This window comes from Takifugu flavidus, chromosome 4, assembly GCF_003711565.1.
Source record: "Takifugu flavidus isolate HTHZ2018 chromosome 4, ASM371156v2, whole genome shotgun sequence".
NCBI classification, from domain to species: Eukaryota; Metazoa; Chordata; class Actinopteri; order Tetraodontiformes; family Tetraodontidae; genus Takifugu; species Takifugu flavidus.
The window spans coordinates 15,743,773-15,764,682 of record NC_079523.1 but is presented as its reverse complement, the minus strand read 5'-3'; the positions used below and the strand labels follow the sequence as shown (position 1 = coordinate 15,764,682).

General features: G+C 42.7%; 1 protein-coding gene across 5 annotated transcripts in view; it reads right to left on the bottom strand.

Annotated features, from left to right (window-relative positions):
- Positions 1-12,642: 12,642 nt before the first annotated feature.
- The window catches only part of fhit (fragile histidine triad diadenosine triphosphatase), a 122,969-nt gene continuing 114,701 nt past the window's right edge, over positions 12,643-20,910 (bottom strand). For all 5 annotated transcript variants that reach the window (XM_057029390.1, XM_057029389.1, XM_057029393.1 and 2 more), the window contains 2 exons: positions 12,842-12,952; positions 12,643-12,736 (listed from right to left, as the gene is read on the bottom strand). In XM_057029390.1, coding sequence (XP_056885370.1) covers positions 12,845-12,952 — 108 coding nt within the window. In that variant the 3' untranslated portion in view covers positions 12,643-12,736; positions 12,842-12,844. The remainder of the gene's footprint in view (positions 12,737-12,841; positions 12,953-20,910) is intronic.

Here is a 20,910-nt window from a genome sequence, read left to right as displayed (position 1 = left end):
TGTCCCCAGGGCTTTTGTTTTGAGATAAATGGCCAAACTGTCACCCAGTTGCCTTGGCTTGTCAGCTGCATGGTAATTGAAGCTATGCTAGACTGGTCAGCAATGGCTAAGCAAGTCTCTCCAAAGCATAAAAGCACAAAAACATGCTAAGCACAGGAACAGCTAAACATTTTACACCTGGAAGAATAGTTGCAGAGTGAGTATGAGAAGACATGGTGTTTGTGTAAAGACAGAGGGATTAGTGAACAATTGTGATTTATTAGAGTTAGGGTTCGTGAAAAGTGAAAATGGTTTTACAAAGAATGAGAAAGTTTTTTCATAATTCACTGTGTACTTTAATAGTAGTTCAGAGAACCAGAACATGTAACTATAAACTCAGGGTTTGTTAGGAAGGCCTTGATTCTATTGAAGGCAATGTACATTCCATTGAAGGAAACGTCATCATTATCCTCTAGTCCATCTTCTCTGTGCATGCAGCAGCTTTACACACATCAATCTGTCTTTGTCTTATTACTTGAACGGTGGTACATCACAAGAAATGCCTCAATGTCTGACATCTTATAATGTTCTTTTTCCTCAGTAACTGGAAGCCCTGATGCCGGAGTTGAAATTCTTTTGGCACTGGTCTTTTCTGCCGGGTCCAATTTCAGAATATGGGGTTTAAAGAGTTTGGAACCACCCAACTGTAAAGAGCTTTGTCGACGTCGATGTTTCTTGACCTTGGTTTTCTTGGGTGTGTCTTGGATTTCAGCAATTCTGTCTTTCACTTCTTCTGTCTTCTTGTGGACAGTTTCTTTTTCGGACTCATCCTGGGCCAAATCAGGAGACTCTGACTCCAGAAGGCTAAAAGCCTCACGATCAATTTCTAACTGTAGCTCAAGCTGTTTGCAGATTGATGTGAGCATTTTATTAATATCTGTCATTGTGTATTTTGGCCCTGCAATAAACTGATGACTCTTGCCTGAAAGCAGCTGGGATAGGCTAAGGTGCTCCCTTTGGCCAAATCTTCTGACTGAATGTCTTCTGTAATTGATTCTTGTTGGCCAAGAATACTGAAGTAGCTCATGTCTTGATTGTAAATGTCTTGTCAGAATTTCAATGGGTGTTTGTTCAGCATTCTCAAATTCTTTTTGGTAGGTCCGAACAGTGGTATGAAACACAGGTCCACGTGCAGGCTTTGCTGGACGCTTCTTGCTCCTTTTAACCTGCAAATGAGCTGCACTATCCCGTTGCACAGGTGTTTCCAAACTCAGTTTGAGATTATATAACTTCCAAAGGGGTTTTCGCTTCATCTGTTTTTTCTTTTTTGCCAGTTGGTAGGTTAAGGGCCTATAGGGCAGTAACACTCTGCAGAGTGCAAATAATTCCCCATGAGAAAACGATAACCCACCTGATTCCTTCCTTAACTTTGTCTTTTGTTCAGATTTCAGATCTGGCTTTGCCTTTGACTCTGATACGGCATCTTCTTGACTTAATGATTCATCAGCATTCTCATCTATGTCATCATTACATGGTAGGCAGAAATTTGGAGATGTTTCTGGAGCCATAGAGGTCTGCATTTGATTGGATTTTTTGTTAATACCCCATTCTCCTTGCCCAAAGAGTCCCAAGAGATGGCCTGTTTTTGTCCACAGTTTGACATTGTAGTCCAACCCTGCACTGACTATGAATTTACCAGAGTTGTCACAGTAAACATCCAACACATCTGAGCTGTGACCTCCCCAGGATGCCAACAAAATAGACGAGTACATTGGCACATGCCATCCCTCTATGTTCTCAAATGGCCAGTTTTCATCTATCTTAAACCCAAATGATGTAATGTCCCACAGATATATCCTTCCGGCATTGTCTCCAGTCAATAACGTTCGCTCATCAACATCAGTGGACATGGCAGTAATGAACTCACCCTCATCTTTTAATGCTCTAAACTTTCCTAACAGACCTCCCTCTCTGACAACTGACCAAGCGTAGATGTAGCCATGTGTCGAAGTCAACACAGTGGCAGTGTTGTCGCTGGCCTTCCTGCTCTTCAGAACTTTGACAAGAAGGCCATTATTGCTAACAGTATGTGCCCAAGTTACGGAGGTTTTATATGCTGTTCCTCTATTTAAGCCACCCTTCGCAGCAGGCACAGCACCCGTGCGCCCTTGATCTGTTTTGGGCAACCTGTACATTCGTGGGCTTCTGGTGGGACTGAACCAGAAGAGAGCCGCAGAAGTCAAGACATCCCAGACAACAACATTTCCATTTGTGGAGGCTGTTACTAGTGTTTTTTTGTGCACATCCATGGAAAAAATGTCTCTCAAGTAATCATGCTCCAAGTATCGGTTTTCATGTCCATTGATGCCAAGGTTATAGATTACCTTCGACTTCTTTTGAGATACAAAAACCCTGCTATTTTTGCAGACAAGAGCTGTAACTGTGCCGGGCACAGTAACGGGCAGAACTGCTAGTTCAGTTCCACTGCTAAAGTTCCATACTCTTAATTGCCCATCGTCAGTTGCTGTAATTAGTCTGCGATGGGAGCCATCAATTGACAGGGCAGTCAGTCTCATGCAATCTACACAGGCATTAAATTCAATAACAGATCTTCCTGTGTCGATGTCCCACACTGTCACCGTGCCATTTCGGCAAGCAGATATGACCAGTTTGAAGAAGCTGTGATAGCAAAGTACTTGTATAGGATCCTCATGGGAAGTAAGTGACTCTTTAAAAAGATCTGTTCCTTTTCCCAAACATTTTGCAATATTTGAGTTAGCCAGCACTAGCTCATTGTTGTGGAGATTGTAATACATACAGGAGATCCGATCCGACCCCATGTCTTTAACCTTTAATCTTTGTAAACATACCCAAGTATTCTCCGACCAGACACGTACAGTCATGTCCTCAGATAAACTAACAAAGATTTTCTCTTGTGGGTGACTCATGACATGGGTAACAGGTTTGAAATGCCCCACCAATGTGTTTTCAGGGGTCCTTTCTTCGGGAATCCATACTCGGATTGAACCATCTTTACCACCAGTCAGAAGGCGTTTGGTTGAATGGGAATATGCAACACAGCTGAAAAACCCCAATAAGCCATCAGATTCGAGAACTATTTTAACAAAATTGCTTGCTCCTGATGGGGGCATTAACACCACCCCCATTTTCATTGATGAAGTGCCACACACAGCAAATGTATTAATGGATGGACAGTATTGAATCTGTCTGCATGCATCAAAAAAGATGGGGATTTCAAAAGACATATATCTCGTTGAATTCTTTGTAAACAGCGTTGAAATAGGAGGATAATCCTTTGTGCAGGAGCTGGCGCACGTGTCACTGCAGAAGAGCCCATTTTTTTTGACATTGTAGGAGATTAACAAAGTCAGACAGCCTCCTTCATCTCCAAATGAAAAGATGGCTTTGGTCCCATCCGACCAGTAGTTCAATGTATTGATCGAGTTTTTCTCTGCAATGAAAACATGCTTCAGTGTAAAACTGTCAAGAAACTGACTGCAGTCATAGAATATCAATTCTTTCTTATCAGTGGATATTGCCAGCTGTCCGAGTTCTGCCAAGTATACTGAGCCATTAATGTGTAGGTCCATACACTTAGAATATAGATTTCCTACTCTTGTTAAATCGACGTGATTCTTCTGTTCAAAATTGTCTGACCATGTGGTTAACTGGCCATTGGATGGGATTGACAAGTAATGTCCTCGCTGGTAAGGTTTTAATTGTTCCTGAGAAAAATCATCAGTCACAGGGCTCTGGAGATCTTCTGATGGACTGAAGGACAAGCCAATAATGGAGTGAGAATGATCGAGTTTTATGGTTTTAAAGGGCTTTGGAAAGAGTCTCCTTTTCTTTTTCATCTTTTGGTTTGCAATGAATTTGTTAAAAAGATAGTCGCTTAATTCTCTGGGATGGACAGTGTTTTTCCAACTGGCCTTAATATTCCTGTAGACATTAACGACTTCTTCATGGTTAACGGAAAGACCATATAACTTTTTCATCTCAACACAAAACTTCTCCATGCTCATATGTCTCCCTGCCTCTTCAAAAAGTTTGATAGTTTCCAAAACCCCCGGTGTGAACATTTTCTTTCTATTTTTAGGGTTGACTTCCATTGCGGCCAGTTTTTATCTTAAATCCTATTTAGGTACACTAAATTAATTTCAGGTGTATTACTAGGGCACTACAGTAGGCTTTGATCTGATATTTATATAATGGCTTTGAAAAGAAAACTTTGATTATAAACATGTTTTGGTTGCTTTTGCTGTGGTTTGGGTCTTAGCTGTACAACCATTGAACATCACGAAAATCCCCACTACCACCATTACACCACCAGCAGCAGCCTGAAGCGTTGACACAAAGCAGGATTGATTCATGCTTTCATGTTATTTACCCTAAATTCTGACCCAATCGTCTGGATGTGGCAGCTGAAGTCGAAACTCACGGTCTTCTATTGTCTGTTTTTCGTGGGTCTGTGTGAATCATAGCCTCAGTTACTGTTCTTAGCAGACAGGAGGGACACCATTGTGTCTTCTGCTGCTGCTGTAGCTGTCTGTAGGACTGAGAAGTGAAGGGTCCTTGGTTTAACTCCAGTATGGATAAAATATGAAAGGTATTCTGGAAGTAGGGGGAGGTGCCAGTTGCACTGCCAAGATACCCTTGAGGAAGGTACCCCCACATGCTCACATTGGGACCTGCAATGAGCTGGCAACACATTCAGGGGTGTATGTGCCTTCACCCATATGCAGCTGATTGGCTCCAGCGCCCTTCTCCTTGAAAGGGATAAAGCGGTCAAGAAAAAAAAAAAAAAGGGTAAATCATTGTTGTGTAGTTGAAGACAAGTAGATGTAGACTATTTGTGTTTATTGCATTTTTATGATCAAAATGAGTAATTTCCATGGATTTCAGAGTATCTGTCATTTCGGTATTACAGGAGAAAGGACTGAAAGGCTGCAGTTAAGTGAGAGGTGAATAAAGAAACCCTTTCTCATTCTTAGCCCATCAACTAATGGTTACCATTTTACCATTTTAAGGTATCGCAGATCTTTCCTGCCGGCTGCTGTCAGACTGCACAATAAAAATAACGCCCGCTAGCACAATCTGATTATTATATATTCTGATATGTATATTGTATTCACCCTCTGTACTATGTACAGGTATACAGGGGCCGAGTATCCATTTACCTGGATTATTATAAATATACATCCTCTTTGTATATTCCAAATTCTATTCTATTCAATTTTATCTTATTTTTCTCTACGTGCTCTGCTCTTGTTGCACTGTAAATTTCCCCATGTGGGACAATAAAGGACCTGAATCTGAAACCTCTTGTGGGTTTGTTTTTTTATATCTTCATTTTTGGGGGGATTTTATGCCGGGATGATACACATCCATTCAAATCCTTCTCATCTGCCACAGTAGACTATACATCAAAGGAGACAATGGCAGAGCATCATAAGGAAGATCAAAAATAACAATGGTGATAAAGTCAGGATCAGAACTGAATAACTTCTGAGTGAACTAAATTCAGACATTGTGTTGCTACTGTTCTTAGACAAGGCCCCAATACAACAGCATATAAAAAAGTAGTTTGATAGTAAAAAAAAGTTTTATATATATTCTGAGACGCCTTAATAACATGGCCGCTCTTTCTCCATCCCTCACTAAGTTGCCTCTGTCTCCTTCTCCATGGGATGTTAATCAACAGGCCGCTGGTGCTCCTGATCACGTCTGCTGGGATGTTATGCTTGTGAATGAAATCTTTCATACTGGTGAGCTCATTTTGTTGTCCTATTTCCACTTGTTCTGGCTGTAGGAATTGTCTGCACACATACACCAAGCAAAGTACACAAATGAAACACCTAATGTTGAAGCAACCAGCAGTGGCCTGTGTGTACAGTCAGCAAACTAAGGATGGATGGCACCAAATGCTCTCTGTCTTAATTGTTACGACTCCACTGACTCCCTCAGGGGGAGCTGTTTCCTGCCAAACCCTTCATTGTTTGTTATAACAAATGGTAATTAACTGTCAGTTGATGTGCAGAATTTACTTTGTTCAGGATCTGAAATTGGGTTTTTATCATTGGATTAATGCTACCCCATGGATGGGTTCATACAGCTGATATAATGTTCAGACTGTTAAGTCAAAATTATGGGTTGTTTAATAGGCCCATCAGAAGTGACCCTTCTTTCCACCTCTAACCACCAATGAGTCTTCTGGACTTCAGAAAACTGGCAGAGTTCAGAGGGGAGGCTGGTTTGCTTTCATGTTATCCATATGAGGTCTACGGGTGGATGAACAGAGGGTAATTCCATGCCGTGTGACTCTCAGCCAGCATCATAACACAAAGGACTACTCCAAGTTGGATTCAGGGGAGAAACTGTAAAGTGTGCAAACTTTGTAGGTGAACTTGAAGCCGCAGAGGTGCTGGAGTGATATGACCGGAAACATATTCTGGGATCAGCTAGGCTCTGTCTACATGTGGAATTACCTCACAATGAATACACACATTCAGCAGAAGGCTGAGTTAATAACCACATTTCAGTCTAAATAGGAATGTTTCCAGGCTAACCTGCTGACAGAGGATGTCACTGTGCAGCTTGTAAAACCCTCCAAGACAAAACATTGTAATTTTGGACTCTAAATACAATAAACTTGGTCATTAACTCAGGCTGTTTTTTGATGCCATTACTCAACAACAGAGACGATCTCCACCAAAAACTTTCATTGGTAGCTGCGGGTCTTCCAGAGGTCCGGGTGAAGGTTGGATTTTTATCTGAAATAAACACTCTATAGATTGGACCTCCTGCCCATCATTTAGGGTTGTCTCAGCACTTACTGGACAATCCGGGATTTAATTTGTCGATGGGGATCAGAGAAAACAGGCTCCAAGTTTTTGTTGGTTTAAAAAAAACTCTTGTGCAGATTCATTATGTCAGTCTATTTACGCAAAGTGAAACAGAGACTTCCTCTTCACTTTGTCAAGAGTTGAACTCACACTGTCGCTGAGTCACACAGGAACAACGAAAGAAGGGTTAAACAAGAACCAATACACTTTCAGTATTTAAATGCGAAATAACCGAAGCTTTCATGTTAATCGATATTTGCTTTCTTTTTCACACACCAATTTATTCCATTTATGAACGGCTATCCAACAAATGTGATCAATGGGATTTATTTCTTCAAAGCATGGCAGCAGGGTACCAGTTTATCTCTATAGTCCCTGTCAATCCAATCTCATGTGTGAGTGCACATCCAAGCCCAGGTGTGTCAAAGTATTCCTGACTGAAGCGGCACATCCTTAATCGTTCCCCAACGTTATGAGTTTGAAGAGAGATATAGAGTAAGATGACCCCTTGTGCTTTTCAAAACCAATTAAGAGCCATTGCACTTTTAAAGTTCCTTTTTTCTTTAACAGAAATAAGAAATGTGCCTTATAACCACTGTCTGTTGCTGCTAAAAGCTGTATCTTTGACTGTAAAGCACTTAGAGCCAAATCTGCTAATGCAGATCAAAAGATAATGGCTAAATGTATTTAAAATGCTGTGGCAGCGGAGGAGGCTTGACCACCAATAACCGATATTTTAACCATGTTGCATCTATTGAGTTCTAAATACATTTTCTATTTTTATAGGTAGTGCACAAAATTCTCATTCACTACATGTGCTAACAAAGACACTCAAAGGGACTTTGTTGATTCAATTCAAAGGGAAATAATTCTCCAACAGTGAGACTCATCAACCGAACCCAGAAAGCCATTACGTCAATGGATGTCAGTGTCAACCGGTGGAATCCAGCAAAAAACGTACAATTTGTGTTCTTGCATCAGGCCAGAGGAGTTTAGAGTGCACATTTTCAGGTGGAACATGTAAGACAGTGGAAAAGAGCTTTGATCTAGACTGATCGTGCAGCTGCAAAAACATATATCACAAATGTAGGCGTTCATTTCCCCCGATATGTTGGATTTAATTGATTATGTGTTTCTGTAAATGTAGCACAAGCTCCTGGGCTTGTATTTTGTTACGTCCTGTTTCCAGCGGTGTAAATCTGCATAATAGCTAAACATCCAATTTCACCCAAGAGGTTTAGATTCAGCATTTAAATTTAACATTTAATTTAAATTTAACATTTGATTTGCCTGTGGATGGACACAGAGAGAGGAAGAATGAAGCAGAAAAAGTACTTAGGAAATAACATCATCACCGATCTACTTGGTGAGCAGGAGAGGAGAGGAGGCCGTGAATGGGTGACAGATGCCTGTCAGGTGATCACATTAATGGACCCTGGCAGCCTTGGCCTATAGCAGCATAACTAGAATGTTAACGTAATAATTAGATGACCCTCTAAATATGATAATTAGTCTGTCTAGAATAATAACTGGAACTACAGAATTACTGACAATAAGCTTTTTTAAATAGAAGGTCTTAAGTCCAATCAATCAATATTTATATAGTGTCTGTTACAATCAAAATTATTTCTAGGCTCTTTACAGAATCCCAGGGCCTGACTCCAAACAAGCAATAGTGGCAAGGAAAAACTCCCCTTTAACAGGAAGAAACTTTGAGCAGAACCAGGCTCATGTAGGGGGACCCTCCTGCTGATGGTCAGCTGGGTAGAGAGAGAGGAGAGGGGGAGGACAGGTAGAGGAGAGAATAGGTAGTGTTAAGCTCAAGAGGACTGGCGGTCAAGTGTGGCGGAACCCCAAAGAAGGCAGACAGACACGGGAATTAAAAGTAACTCAGACGATTTTAATGAAACAAAAAAAAGGACAGGAGGGAAGAAACTAAATGAGGAGGGAGGCCGAGACAAACTATAGGGGGCGTGGGGGAATGTCTTGGATTCAGATGTTGGATGTAAATGAAGTGTGAATCGTGAGGGTGTGTGTGTGAATGCGTGAGTGCGTGTATGAAATATCAGTGGAGGGGGTGTTGTACATGTGCATGATGCGGCAGACGAACCAAGTCCGAGATCCGGGGGCGAGAGTCCATGGGGGAATCCAAGTGTCCAGAGGCCAGGGGAAATCCGTCCGAGGAAGGGGAAGAGGAAGAGGGGCTAGCACAACAGAAGGTTGCAGAGGAGCAGGGGGAGACGCTGGAGAATGCTGGGAGTCGCAGGGAGTCGCTGGGAGACACAGAGAGGCGCTGGGGAGCCTGGAGAGATGCTGGGTCGACGGTACGTGTTGCCAAAACACCAGTTAGATCAAGCACTGGCCTGAGTGCAGAGGGGCCTTTTATGGGTGCAGAGTCGTTTGGGCGGATTGGGTGCAGCTGGAGGAGAGGGCACGGGTGGTGGTGGTTGAGCTGATTGCACAGGAGGAGGTGGGGCCAGAGTAGGAGTCACAACAGGTAGAACATACAGAAATACATACAGAAATACAACATATAAATTAAAATAAGCTGCCGGTAGAGTCGAGTTGAGTGGGTCAGCAGGGTCGGAGGTCAGTAGGTCAGCATGCAGCTCTGAAGGCGGCGATACCTGTAGATGAATACGGGAGGGGCGAAAGAAAAACAACACAAGAAATAACAATGCTGGTCTACTTGGTGAGGAGGAGAGGAGAGGAGAGGAGATTTGATTTTTACAAAAACATTTTATCAACAATTCACACAGGGATGCAAAATGCCCTGTGCATAATACATTCTTGTGGCACCATATTTCTTGAAATTGGCTGAGGTCATTTATCATTTTGTAGAAATCAAACTCCCATCTCAGCCTAGACCATTACAGCGCCACACAGAGGCGGCCTCCCAATCTCCAGATTTGGCTATTTTATTCTTTTGTGAGATGTAAATTGCCATCTTGGCTTCACCGCAAATAAAATTTAAAAGCTGCCACTTGTTTCGAGCAGCCTTTCTGTACCCCTCACCGAAAATAAATGATCTAATTGAAAAAGTTTCATTAAAACCATTAAAAATACCTTTCATCACATTAAAAAGCACAGTGAGTCTCTCACACTCACTGTAAGTGTGGAAGACAGTTTCCCGCCCGGGACAAAACGGGCACTGGTCCGACACAGCAGTCTTCATCCTTGAGAGGAGAGCGTTGAGGGCAACGGCTCCGTGCAGCGTGTTCCCTTAGCAGCCAGTACAGAGAGTCAGAGCCAGTTCTTTTTTCAACTTTAAAAAGGCCCCATGCCGTAACACTTTTATAAAAATTTGGTAGCCCATTTAATTTAGCAAATATCAAGTCAGTTAAAAAACAGAGCGTCATCCAGCCCCAAGTTACTCACCTGTCTGAAGACACATCTGGCCACATCTCTCCACATTAGGTCTGCCGGCCCTGTTAAAAACCTTTGTATAAACTGGACTAAAAGTGGCGGTTCTGCTGGCCAGGTGGATGAGGCCCTGTCCTCCCTCCTCTCTAGGCAGGTACGACACCCACTGCTGGACCCAATGCATGCCGTCCCAGAAGAAAGACAGAACTCATGCCTGAAGTTGTTCTAGCAACCCCGAGGGGGGCTCCATGCAATTTAGCCGATGCCAAAGCACAGAGGCCACCGGGTTATTCAGGACAAGAGTCCTGCCTCTGTAAGACATGCGGGGGAGGAGCCATTTCCACTTCTGAATTTTCCCCTCTACTTTTGCTAATGTGTCCAGCCAATTCCTTTTTTCGGTTTATTCATCTCCAACAAAAACACCTAGGTATTTTAGGCCGTCCCTCTGCCAGGCAAGATCCTGGGGAAGGACCGGCAGACCATTTTCCCACCTGCCAACGGCCAGGGCTTCACTCTTGTGCCAGTTGACCTTGGCTGCAGACAGGCGGTTGAATAAAACCGTTAAATTAGATGAAACATCTACGTCCATCTGGCTGCGCACCATTATTATTATGTCATCTGCGTAAGCAGATAAAACTATTTTTCTGTGAAAGGACGGTAAAAATAAATAAAGATTGATTGATTGATTGATTGATTGATTGATTGATGATTGATTGATTGATTGATTGATTGATTGATTGATTGATTGATTGATTTCTAGGCTGAGCCACTCTTTCAGCCATACACAGAACTGCACTTGTCTCATCTTCTTCCACTTTATCCCTTTCAGGTCACAGGGAGGGTACACACAGGGTGAAGGCAGGTCCACCGCTGGATGTGTCGCCAGTTCATTGCAGGGCCCTATTTGAGCATTTGTGAATTCGGTACCTTTCTCAAGAGTTCCTGGGCAGTGCTCTGAAGGTGTTGTGGAACCTTTCTCTACTATCAGAATAGCTTTTATGGTTTCCCTGCCCTGGGGCTCAAACCAAGAACCCTCCGCTTCTCAGCCTAGGTTCCAACAGCCTGAGCTATCACTGCCCATTAGAACTGGACTCATTCAGAAAATGTACCATATTTTCACGACCATAAGGCACACTGTAATAAAAGGCACAGTCTCAGTTATGGGTGCTATATCTGTATTTTAAACAGACATAAGTATTAATAGGCGTATGCTAAAACAAACGGTAAAAAATGACAACGGACGTAAAACAGTGAGTCTCGACACATTTATTGAACAAAGTATTCATTCTTCTGCAACAAAACCATCAAAGTTTTCATCTTCTGTATCTGAATCAAAGAACTGCGCTATTTAATATCCAACATCCCGAATTCCTCTTCTTCATCATCTGAATCAGACTTACTGACCGGCTCCGTGAAAGCTCTTACAATACATGAAGACGGTATCATATCCCATTGCGTCTACAATCCACCCGCATATGGTGGCATAACTTGCCCGCCGCTGCCTCATAGATGTGGCTGGGTGCAGTTATCTTGTCGCGGCAGTAGGTGCGGAATATGGACACCCTCTCCTGGTAATCCGCAGGCAGCCGCTGCGCAACAGTTGTCCTTGCGTGTATGGAGAGATGCTGCCTCCTCATAAAGCGAAAACACCAAGACGGACCTCCTTGGAAGTGCTCAATGTCCATTTCTTCAGCAATCACTTTGGCCTTTGGTGACAGTAGAGACACCCCTTCCAGTTGTTCACTGTTCCACAACCAACTGTTCCACTCGGTCTTCCAGCTCGGGCCACCTTGCTTTGTTCCCACGGAAACTCAGCTTCGTCTTCCTCACTTTCGTTCACTTTCTTGTTTTCTCCACTTTCTGACCATGGACTCATTTACATTAAAATGTCTTGCAGCTGCTCGATTGCCATTTTCAGCCGCATATTCGATGGCCTGTAGTTTAAAGTAAGCCTCATATGTGTGTCGCTTGACCGGTGCCATTTTAGGGGATCCTTACGCGTAGGTGTGACGCTAATCAATGGGTAGCATTTACCGTAGTGCACCTACCAAAGGCACACAGCAGATTTTGGAACTCAGTCCACACACAAGGCACACCATATTATATTATAGTCGTGAAAATATGGTAATCTAATACACGGTTGCAACAGAGGCCACCTTTTTTCTTATACCCTAGTACAGCTGTCTGATATCCTAAAGAAGGAGGAGTTGAAGTGGAATTGGCCATAGCTCTGAACTACAAATCAACCGTTACAAGAATGCTAGCTGGTATCATTGTTCTCACTCAGTGATATATTGAAATTGACTCATCAGCATTGATATCGTCAAGAAAACTGTTATTAAATTGAAAACTAAAAACTGATACTGATGTGAATATTAGCTAGCTTAGCTTACATCGTTAGTAAATGATCATAAACAATCATTTGATGATGATCTTCTAGCAGTCAAAAGCTTTTTATTTGAATTTTAAGAGCTTGTCATCTTCAAACTGTTGCAATAACAAGTTGCAGTCCCTTAGTATGGACATTCCTGGAATTTTAAAAAAAAAGAATAAAATAATCAAAGTTTATTTACATTTATATCCCATAGCAAATGTCTACGCATTGGCTTTTTGACATTTATGGAGAATCTTACCACTCAGAGATTCTTCAGTCTGTCTCTGAGATCAGAAGCTTCAGCTGCCATTTCTGCCTCTGACCTCCACTTGGATGGGATGTCCTCATCTTCTTGATCATGTTTTTGCAACTGCCCAAAAATAAAAGCAAATTTTTGTCACATGAATGCAGGGGATATTCTCTTGGAATATATTTGCTGTTTTTACACACTGTGGGAACATTTGCTGCTTGCAATTGTAGAAATAGTAAATATACACAAATCAGTAATCAGGAGATAATTATTGAACAACCAACAGGTCCTGCAGGTAAAGTTTTTCCCTGCTTAGCTTCTCAGCATTTAATTGGTTCAATGTTCGCTTTATGATCCATCTCTGATATCTGGCTAACAACTTTTCAAAGGTCTTGGAAGGCTTCATTGTTCACTAATCTTAACATGGATTGCTGTAGAGTTTCATATCAGCCAATTTAAAATGCATCTAAGGTGTCCCAATTGGACATCTCACTTTTTCATGTCCTCAGTGTGGTGTTTGTTCAGGAATGTCTTTGATAATGGAGGGCTAATATGCTATTGGATTAAGTTTGGTGACATCTCTGTTTTGTTCTGTTGTGGTGAGGAGACATTTAAAATTACAATTTATTTAGTTCAAGGTCCCTTGCCCAATCACTCGAACTTGGAAATACGGTGAATCCCTGATGTGTCATTAATTAAAATGTGTATAAACCAAAAATTTTAGATGGTTTATTCATTCTGCTGTGACCAAGACTAAAATAATTTTGTCTCTGCTAGCTTTCAGAACATTGGTCTCCGCCTCTCTATCAGCCAGCATACATCTGAGACAAATTGGTGTCACCTTGTGGCCCAAATGCCATTTTGTTACATCTACTTTACATTGTTATCTTCAAAGCTTTAATATAACCTTTAATTTTCTTTTGAATTACAGTGAATTATCCAAGTGGTTCCCAGGTTAAGTAATTATGATTTTTTTTGTTTGTAACACACTTCATACTGTCACAAAAAATCTCAATAAGCTACAAAACAAAGTGAAGGTAAAATGTTAGCAAAGAAAGACAGGAAACACAGATGGGTGGTGCTGGCTCGGGACTGGGCTGAGAATTGGAGAGTTTCTGGTTTGAGCCCCAGGGCAGACAAAAGTAAGGTGTTCTGGTAGTAGGGGAAGGTGTCAGAATACCTTCAGAGCACTGCCCAGGTACACTTGAGCAAGGTACTCAACCCACAAGTGCTCATAGGTAAGTGCATAGGTAAGGCAAGTGCTCAGCTTCTTTATTCTGTTTTGAGTTTCAAACACGAACATCTCACATTTGAGTTTTTCATAGCTCAGCCTCTGTACCCCCCCCCCCCCCCCCCCCCCAGTTTAACCCATTGCATCAGCCGGGTGACTTCTACAAACATCACCAGTTACAATGAATATTTGTAAAATGATGTCCTTGTCAGACAAAGTAATGCAGGCTATGAGGGACTTTCAGGTCTGATGCAGGGGAATAAATAAAAAGATATCCCAAAGCCACTGATGACCTTTTCATTTAGAGGGTGAATAGAATGGGGTCCCTCTGACCTTTGTGAAACCACAGAGCCAACAGCATGTGAGTGAGACCTTGCTCCTCCCGTGGCAACAAATCCTGACCTGTCAGGGAGGTAGTACTCAAACCAGTTCAACCAATTTGAGGCAAGAAGTGGAGGATTTCATCTGGGTTTCATCGGAAGCAGGAACATAGATAGAGGAGTGAGATATATCAAATTTGCTTGTGGAAAAGTCCATGAAGTTCAGCAAGTGAGGATGTGTGCACAAAGTGAATATGTTAGAGGTCAGAGGCCAGATTTTTGTCAGTGTTTTTTTAGGTTTTTGAAACAAACTCTACCCTTGTAATTGATATTTATAATGATAAAAGATGTAACTCCACAGACATTACTTATTGTCACACACGCCTGTATGATGCATAGATGGTGTGTTTACAGGGGCTGAGCCAGTGATAACCAGATCAAGAATGTTCCCCATGCTGTTTGTGGGAAAATCAACCTGTTGCCCGAGGCTTAAATATTGCAATAGCTGAAGGAATGTAAATATTAAAAACTCCAAGCAGATGTTAATGTTGGAGAGAGTTGAAGAGACGGTTGAAAGTAGACTGTACATATCTAGGTTGAGATCGATCAATTTGGCAAAAAAAAGCTTATAACATTTTTTTGCCATATCAGCCAGCCCTAGATCAGGGAGGGGCAATTAGCAGCCACCACCATGACCTGATCTGCAGGTTTATTGGAGGCAAGAGTAGTCATATGCTAACAGGCTCTGCATGGATAGAGAAGTATCCAGAGTTGGTCATATCTGTGCACCAACATGGCAATTAATCATTTTAGTTTACAGACAGATTAACGTCTGTGTAAATTATCAGTCATCCAGGTCATTGTATCCAAGGTAGTTTTCTCTGTCAACTGGACTGGGTTTCTTCTCTTGAAGACGTTTCGCCTTCTATCCAGAAGGCTTCTTCAGTTCTGAAATCGCTGGGGAGAGAGCTTGAAAATATATAGCCCCTGTGGACCATTAGCATGCTAATGATCTGGGTGGTCACCTGAGAGTCGTTAGCAGGATCGTTCGTCGGGTCGTTCACCTAGTTTCTGTTGAGGTGTCTCCCCTTTGTCTGCTGGATCACATGGTGATGAGTCACTGGGTCTCCTGGAATGGTGTGAATGTTTGTTTTGTTGTTGGAAGGAGTGGAGGACTGCATTGTATGTGGGTGACAGGAAGTGCCTCAGGCCACCACCTCTGTTTAAGGATGGTTTTTCCAATTTAACATGGATAGCTTCCTTGACCCCCCTTTCAAACCAGCGGTCTTCTCTGGCCAGTATCCTTACTTGGCTGTCCTCGAAGGAGTGCCCACTCTCCTTTAGGTGTAAGTTGACTGCTGAATCCTGACCCGAAGAGGTGGCACGTCTGTGTTGTGCCATTCTTCTGTGGAGAGGTTGTTTGGTTTCCCCAATGTACAGTTCCTTGCATTTCTCCTGGCACTGTACAGCATAAACAACATTACTTTGTTTGGGTCTTGGTGTCTTGTCCTTTGGGTGTACTAACCTCTGTCTGAGAGTGTTGCTGGGTTTGAAATGAACCGGTATGTCGTGTTTCTGGAGGATCCTCCTAAACTTCTCTGAGACTCCAGACAGGTAGGGGATGGAAACGCTGCGGCGTTTGTTTCTCTGCTCCTCTCCTTTGCTGAGGTCTCGCTTTCTTGAGGTCCTGGTGAAGGCCCAGTCTGGGTAGCCACATGTTTTGAGAGCTGTCTTAATGTGGTCCTGTTCCTTCTTTCTGCCTTGGGATGTGGTGGGTATTTCTCTGGCCCGGTGTTGGAGAGTTCTGATCACTCCCAACTTGTGTTCCAGTGGGTGGTGAGAGTCAAACTGGAGGTACTGGTCGGTATGTGTAGGTTTTCTGTAGACTTCGATGGTGAGACTTCTGTCCTCAGTGATCTTGACTGCGCAGTCCAGAAAGGCCAGACTGTTTCCTTTTACATCTTCCCGGGTGAATTTTACATGCTCGTCTGTTTTGTTGAGGTGATCAGAGAACGCTTCCAATTCTTGTGTTTGAATTTTGACCCAGGTGTCATCCACATACCTGAACCAGTGGCTTGGTGCAGTTCCTGTGAAGGATGTCAGGGCCTGGGATTCCACCTTCTCCATGTATAGGTTGGCAACTATGGGGGATACTGGTGAGCCCATGGCACAGCCATGTTTCTGCCTGTAGAAGCCTTCTCTGTACTGGAAATAGGTGGTGTTCAAACACAGGTCCAGCATGGTGCAGATTTGGGCCGGTGTTAAGGTTGTTCTTTCTTGTCCAATAGAAGGTGCTTGTGGATGGTGTCTATGGCGCTGGCGGTGGGGATGCACGTGAAGAGTGACGTGACATCATAGGATACCATAGTCTCTTCTGGAAGTAGTGTGAGTCCACTGACTTTTTGAGCAAAGTCTTGGGAGTTTTTGATGTGGTGTGGGGTGTTGCCAACCATGGGCGACAAGATGGAGGCCAAGTATTTGGAAATGTTGTAGGTTACAGAATTGATGCTGCTTACTATGGGTCTGAGAGGGGTCCCTGGTTTGTGGATCAGAGGTTAGTACACCCAAAGGACAAGACACCAAGACACCAAACAAAGTAATGTTGTTTATGCTGTACAGTGCCAGGAGAAATGCAAGGAACTGTACATTGGGGAAACCAAACAACCTCTCCACAGAAGAATGGCACAACACTTACACCTAAAGGAGAGTGGGCACTCCTTCGAGGACAGCCAAGTAAGGATACTGGCCAGAGAAGACCGCTGGTTTGAAAGGGGGGTCAAGGAAGCTATCCATGTTAAATTGGAAAAACCATCCTTAAACAGAGGTGGTGGCCTGAGGCACTTCCTGTCACCCACATACAATGCAGTCCTCCACTCCTTCCAACAACAAAACAAACATTCACACCATTCCAGGAGACCCAGTGACTCATCACCATGTGATCCAGCAGACAAAGGGGAGACACCTCAACAGAAACTAGGTGAACGACCCGACGAACGACCCTGCTAACGACTCTCAGGTGACCACCCAGATCATTAGCATGCTAATGGTCCACAGGGGCTATATATTTTCAAGCTCTCTCCCCAGCGATTTCAGAACTGAAGAAGCCTTCTGGATAGAAGGCGAAATGTCTTCAAGAGAAGAAACCCAGTCCAGTTGACAGAGAAAACTACCTTGGATACAGACAGATTAACAGCTCACGGAGATTAGTGACAAGAGTAATTAAGTACTGAGACTATTTTCGAAGTTTGGTGAAAAAAACTAAACAACGCCAGTGTCCTATCCCTATGTATAAATAAATTAATGCTGTGCTGGCAGATTTTAAAGCTTATATTGAGGTAGTAATATTGAGGTCTGCCTTTAGGGCTTCCAAATAAAGAGTCTGACAGAAGCAAAAGGAGGACAATGCTGTTCCTAATTTCCTTTACAGAAAACTGTTGTTGTCCTGCATGTCCGAGTCGAGTACCCTGCTTGTAATTATTTATTTGACACGGCCTCTTAATACACTCTGTCCAGAGCAAATTATTACGTACATCTTGTTATAAAAGCCGGTTGAGGTCCTACAAGCCGGGACCCATCAAGACCTTTTCCAGGAGTTACAGTGTTCGCAGAAGGGCTCTTGAGTTATTGTAGGGTCTCAGCACATCACTCAAACTGTACAACAGAAATCAAAGAGCAGATGAGCACCAATTTGTTGCCTTCATCATACGCTCTGATATTATAGCTATTTGTAAGAAAGCAAAACAGTAACAGCAATCAATGATACAACCTGATACAACCAATGACATCCCAGAATTCCAGTCCTGCAGATACATTTGCCAGGAACAGGAACCAATCTCAGATAAGACTTAAAATGCTAACATTTTAAATTTACCAGCCAGCATATCATTCTTCTCTACCTAACCAACCATTTTTATTTTTTTATTTTTTGGCTAAATAAGTTAGCACTGTGATTGCTTCTCCTGCCTCTCCTCAGCAGATTTGTCAACTGCTAATTGTTCATGAGTAGCACAGCTAATTTTTGTAAACATGTTTAAATATCCAAGGTAGTTTTCTCTGTCAACTGGACTGGGTTTCTTCTCTTGAAGACGTTCTGGATAGAAGGCGAAACGTCTTCAAGAGAAGAAACCCAGTCCAGTTGACAGAGAAAACTACCTTGGATACAATGACCTGGATGATTGAGAATCTACACAGACATGTTTAAATATGTTGCACTATTCACTGCATGACCTTGTTTCACCCTGTGGTGAGGAGGAGTAACTGCAGGACGAAACCCTGCACTCATAAACACAATTTGTTAGCAAAAAATTTAGTTAAAAGTGTCACATATTACTGAAGTGTGTACAGAGTTCACCAGAGCTGTGGCATCTACTCAGATTACAGGAGGCTGCACGAGAACCTGTGCAGCTGTTTTGTCTGGTTGTGGGAGAAGAGTGTTTTAGCAGCCGAGTTCCTGTCCTGCAGCTGGTCTGTGTGCGGTGAGCTGCTTTAAACCTCTTTAGCACAGCTTCTCTTCTCTGTTACAGTGCTGACAGCATGGACACAGAGGCCCGCTCGCCATGACAGTGATGAATTCATCATGAATACTAATGCGCTGTATCTGGGTAGCTGGCTACAGCTAACAGTGAGGAGAGGCTGTTGTAAAGACCAGTGTTCCTATTCTAGTCTCTTTCATAGTCTCAGATTTCAGATGGACTTTCAAATTTGAGCTTTTATCTTGGTATGAACATGTGCCACTGACTTCAGTACCAGACAGACAGACCTGGAGTTGGCCTGGTACCACCATATCTCTTTGTGTCAAAGCTGTGCTCAGCTTTGTTCCACGCAGACAAGTTCCATTCATCCATCTTCCTTTATGGTCTAGCAGAGACTGATTGTTGAAAGAAACTGGAAGATGTTTCTCCTCTTATCTGAGAGGCTTCTTCACTTCTGACTAGTTTGGTGGGAGTTGAGACTATTAGTGCTACAGGGCTGAATGGCTGTTATTGTGGACTGGATTTCATGTACAGCTGTTGCTGAGGGTTGTCAGCTGGTCAAAGGCCCACATTTAAGTGAACTTCCTTGTAGAGCTTGTTTTTTTTTCTCCAATGTATCTGCATGGCTGCTTCACCTGTTTCTGCCTGGTTGTTTCATCTGTGTGTGTCTAGCTGTTTCACCTGTGTGTGCTTGGTTGTTTCACCTCTTTCTGCCTTGATATTTCACCTAATTCTGCCTGGATGTTTTACCCAATTCTGCCCTGCTGTATACATCTGTGTGTGCCTTGTTGTTTCACCTGATTCTACCTTGCTGTTTCACCTGATTCACCTTGTTCTTCAAGATTCTGCTGATGAAGAGCTTTTCATAAACACCAGAAATGTTGGTGATGCTAATCTTGAGCCTAGTGGGAGGTAGAGTAGACCATGGACCAGTCACCACCTCATGAAGGGGATACTATACAAACATTCACAGATCAGCCAATTCACCATTACCCCCTGTGGGAGGAAAAACATGCAAACTCTCAGCCACTAGCTTGGACAGGATCTCAATATAATCAACCAAGTAAGCAATGCTAAAATATGCTCAGTAAAAAAAATGTGGCTACTACTTAAGTCTTCGTTGGAATACTAAACATTAGGAGGAAGAACATGTCAGAATGTAGTTACATATTTGTGTCACAGGTGGAGAGCAAATTGTCTGTAAATATATGTGTATAAGAAACACAGTTAACTTCCCATGTGTAGCATCTTAGCTAACACTCAAAGAAATGCTGAGGTATTGTTTTGGCAAAATAACACTGATTTATTAAAATAGTAGTATAACTACAAAAAATGTAGCTTCCTTCAGTCAAGCTAGGTTGATTTAAAAAAAAAAAAAAAAAAAAGCTTTTACTTCCGTTAAAAACAAGGACTTCAGATCTCTGTAGGTAGGTGCTGAAGGGCCGTTTACTACGCACATAGCCAGGAAGTATTTAGCAGCAAAGTGAGCGAGAGTGAGAGAAAAACACTTGATTAACCTTCAGCAACCCCATTTTCTCCTGTGGCGAATGGGTGTTGGGCAGCAACGACCTCATATGTCCTGCTGAACACCCTTTCATTAAATAGTGACCTCCCAAGGTGACAGAGAGGTCATCCTAGTCTTGGCGCATCAATATTCTCATCCCATTAGCCTACAGTTGTAGCCATTATATTCTCACGTGTAAGCCTGGAAGGAAATCCACATATGGGCTGGATGATGGCAGGACGTAGCCTAGCTCCTGCATCACTTTGTGATGGCTTCACCACTTTGAGCCTGGTTTTAGTCCTGCAACTCTGACCTGCTCCGCAGTAGTAAACAGTGACTGCTCTGCTGGGATCGACTCCAGAATCCCCATTAAGACTAATTAAGTCTTAATATTCTACTGAATGATGAACTGGCTGTGTCTCAGTAGAGATACACATGCACCTATTAAAAGATTCCTCCATCAACAGAAATTCTGTCAACAGATCAATTCATACAGGTTCCATATTGCATATCTCCATTGTTGTGGGCTAAGATTAATGTCAAGATGAGAC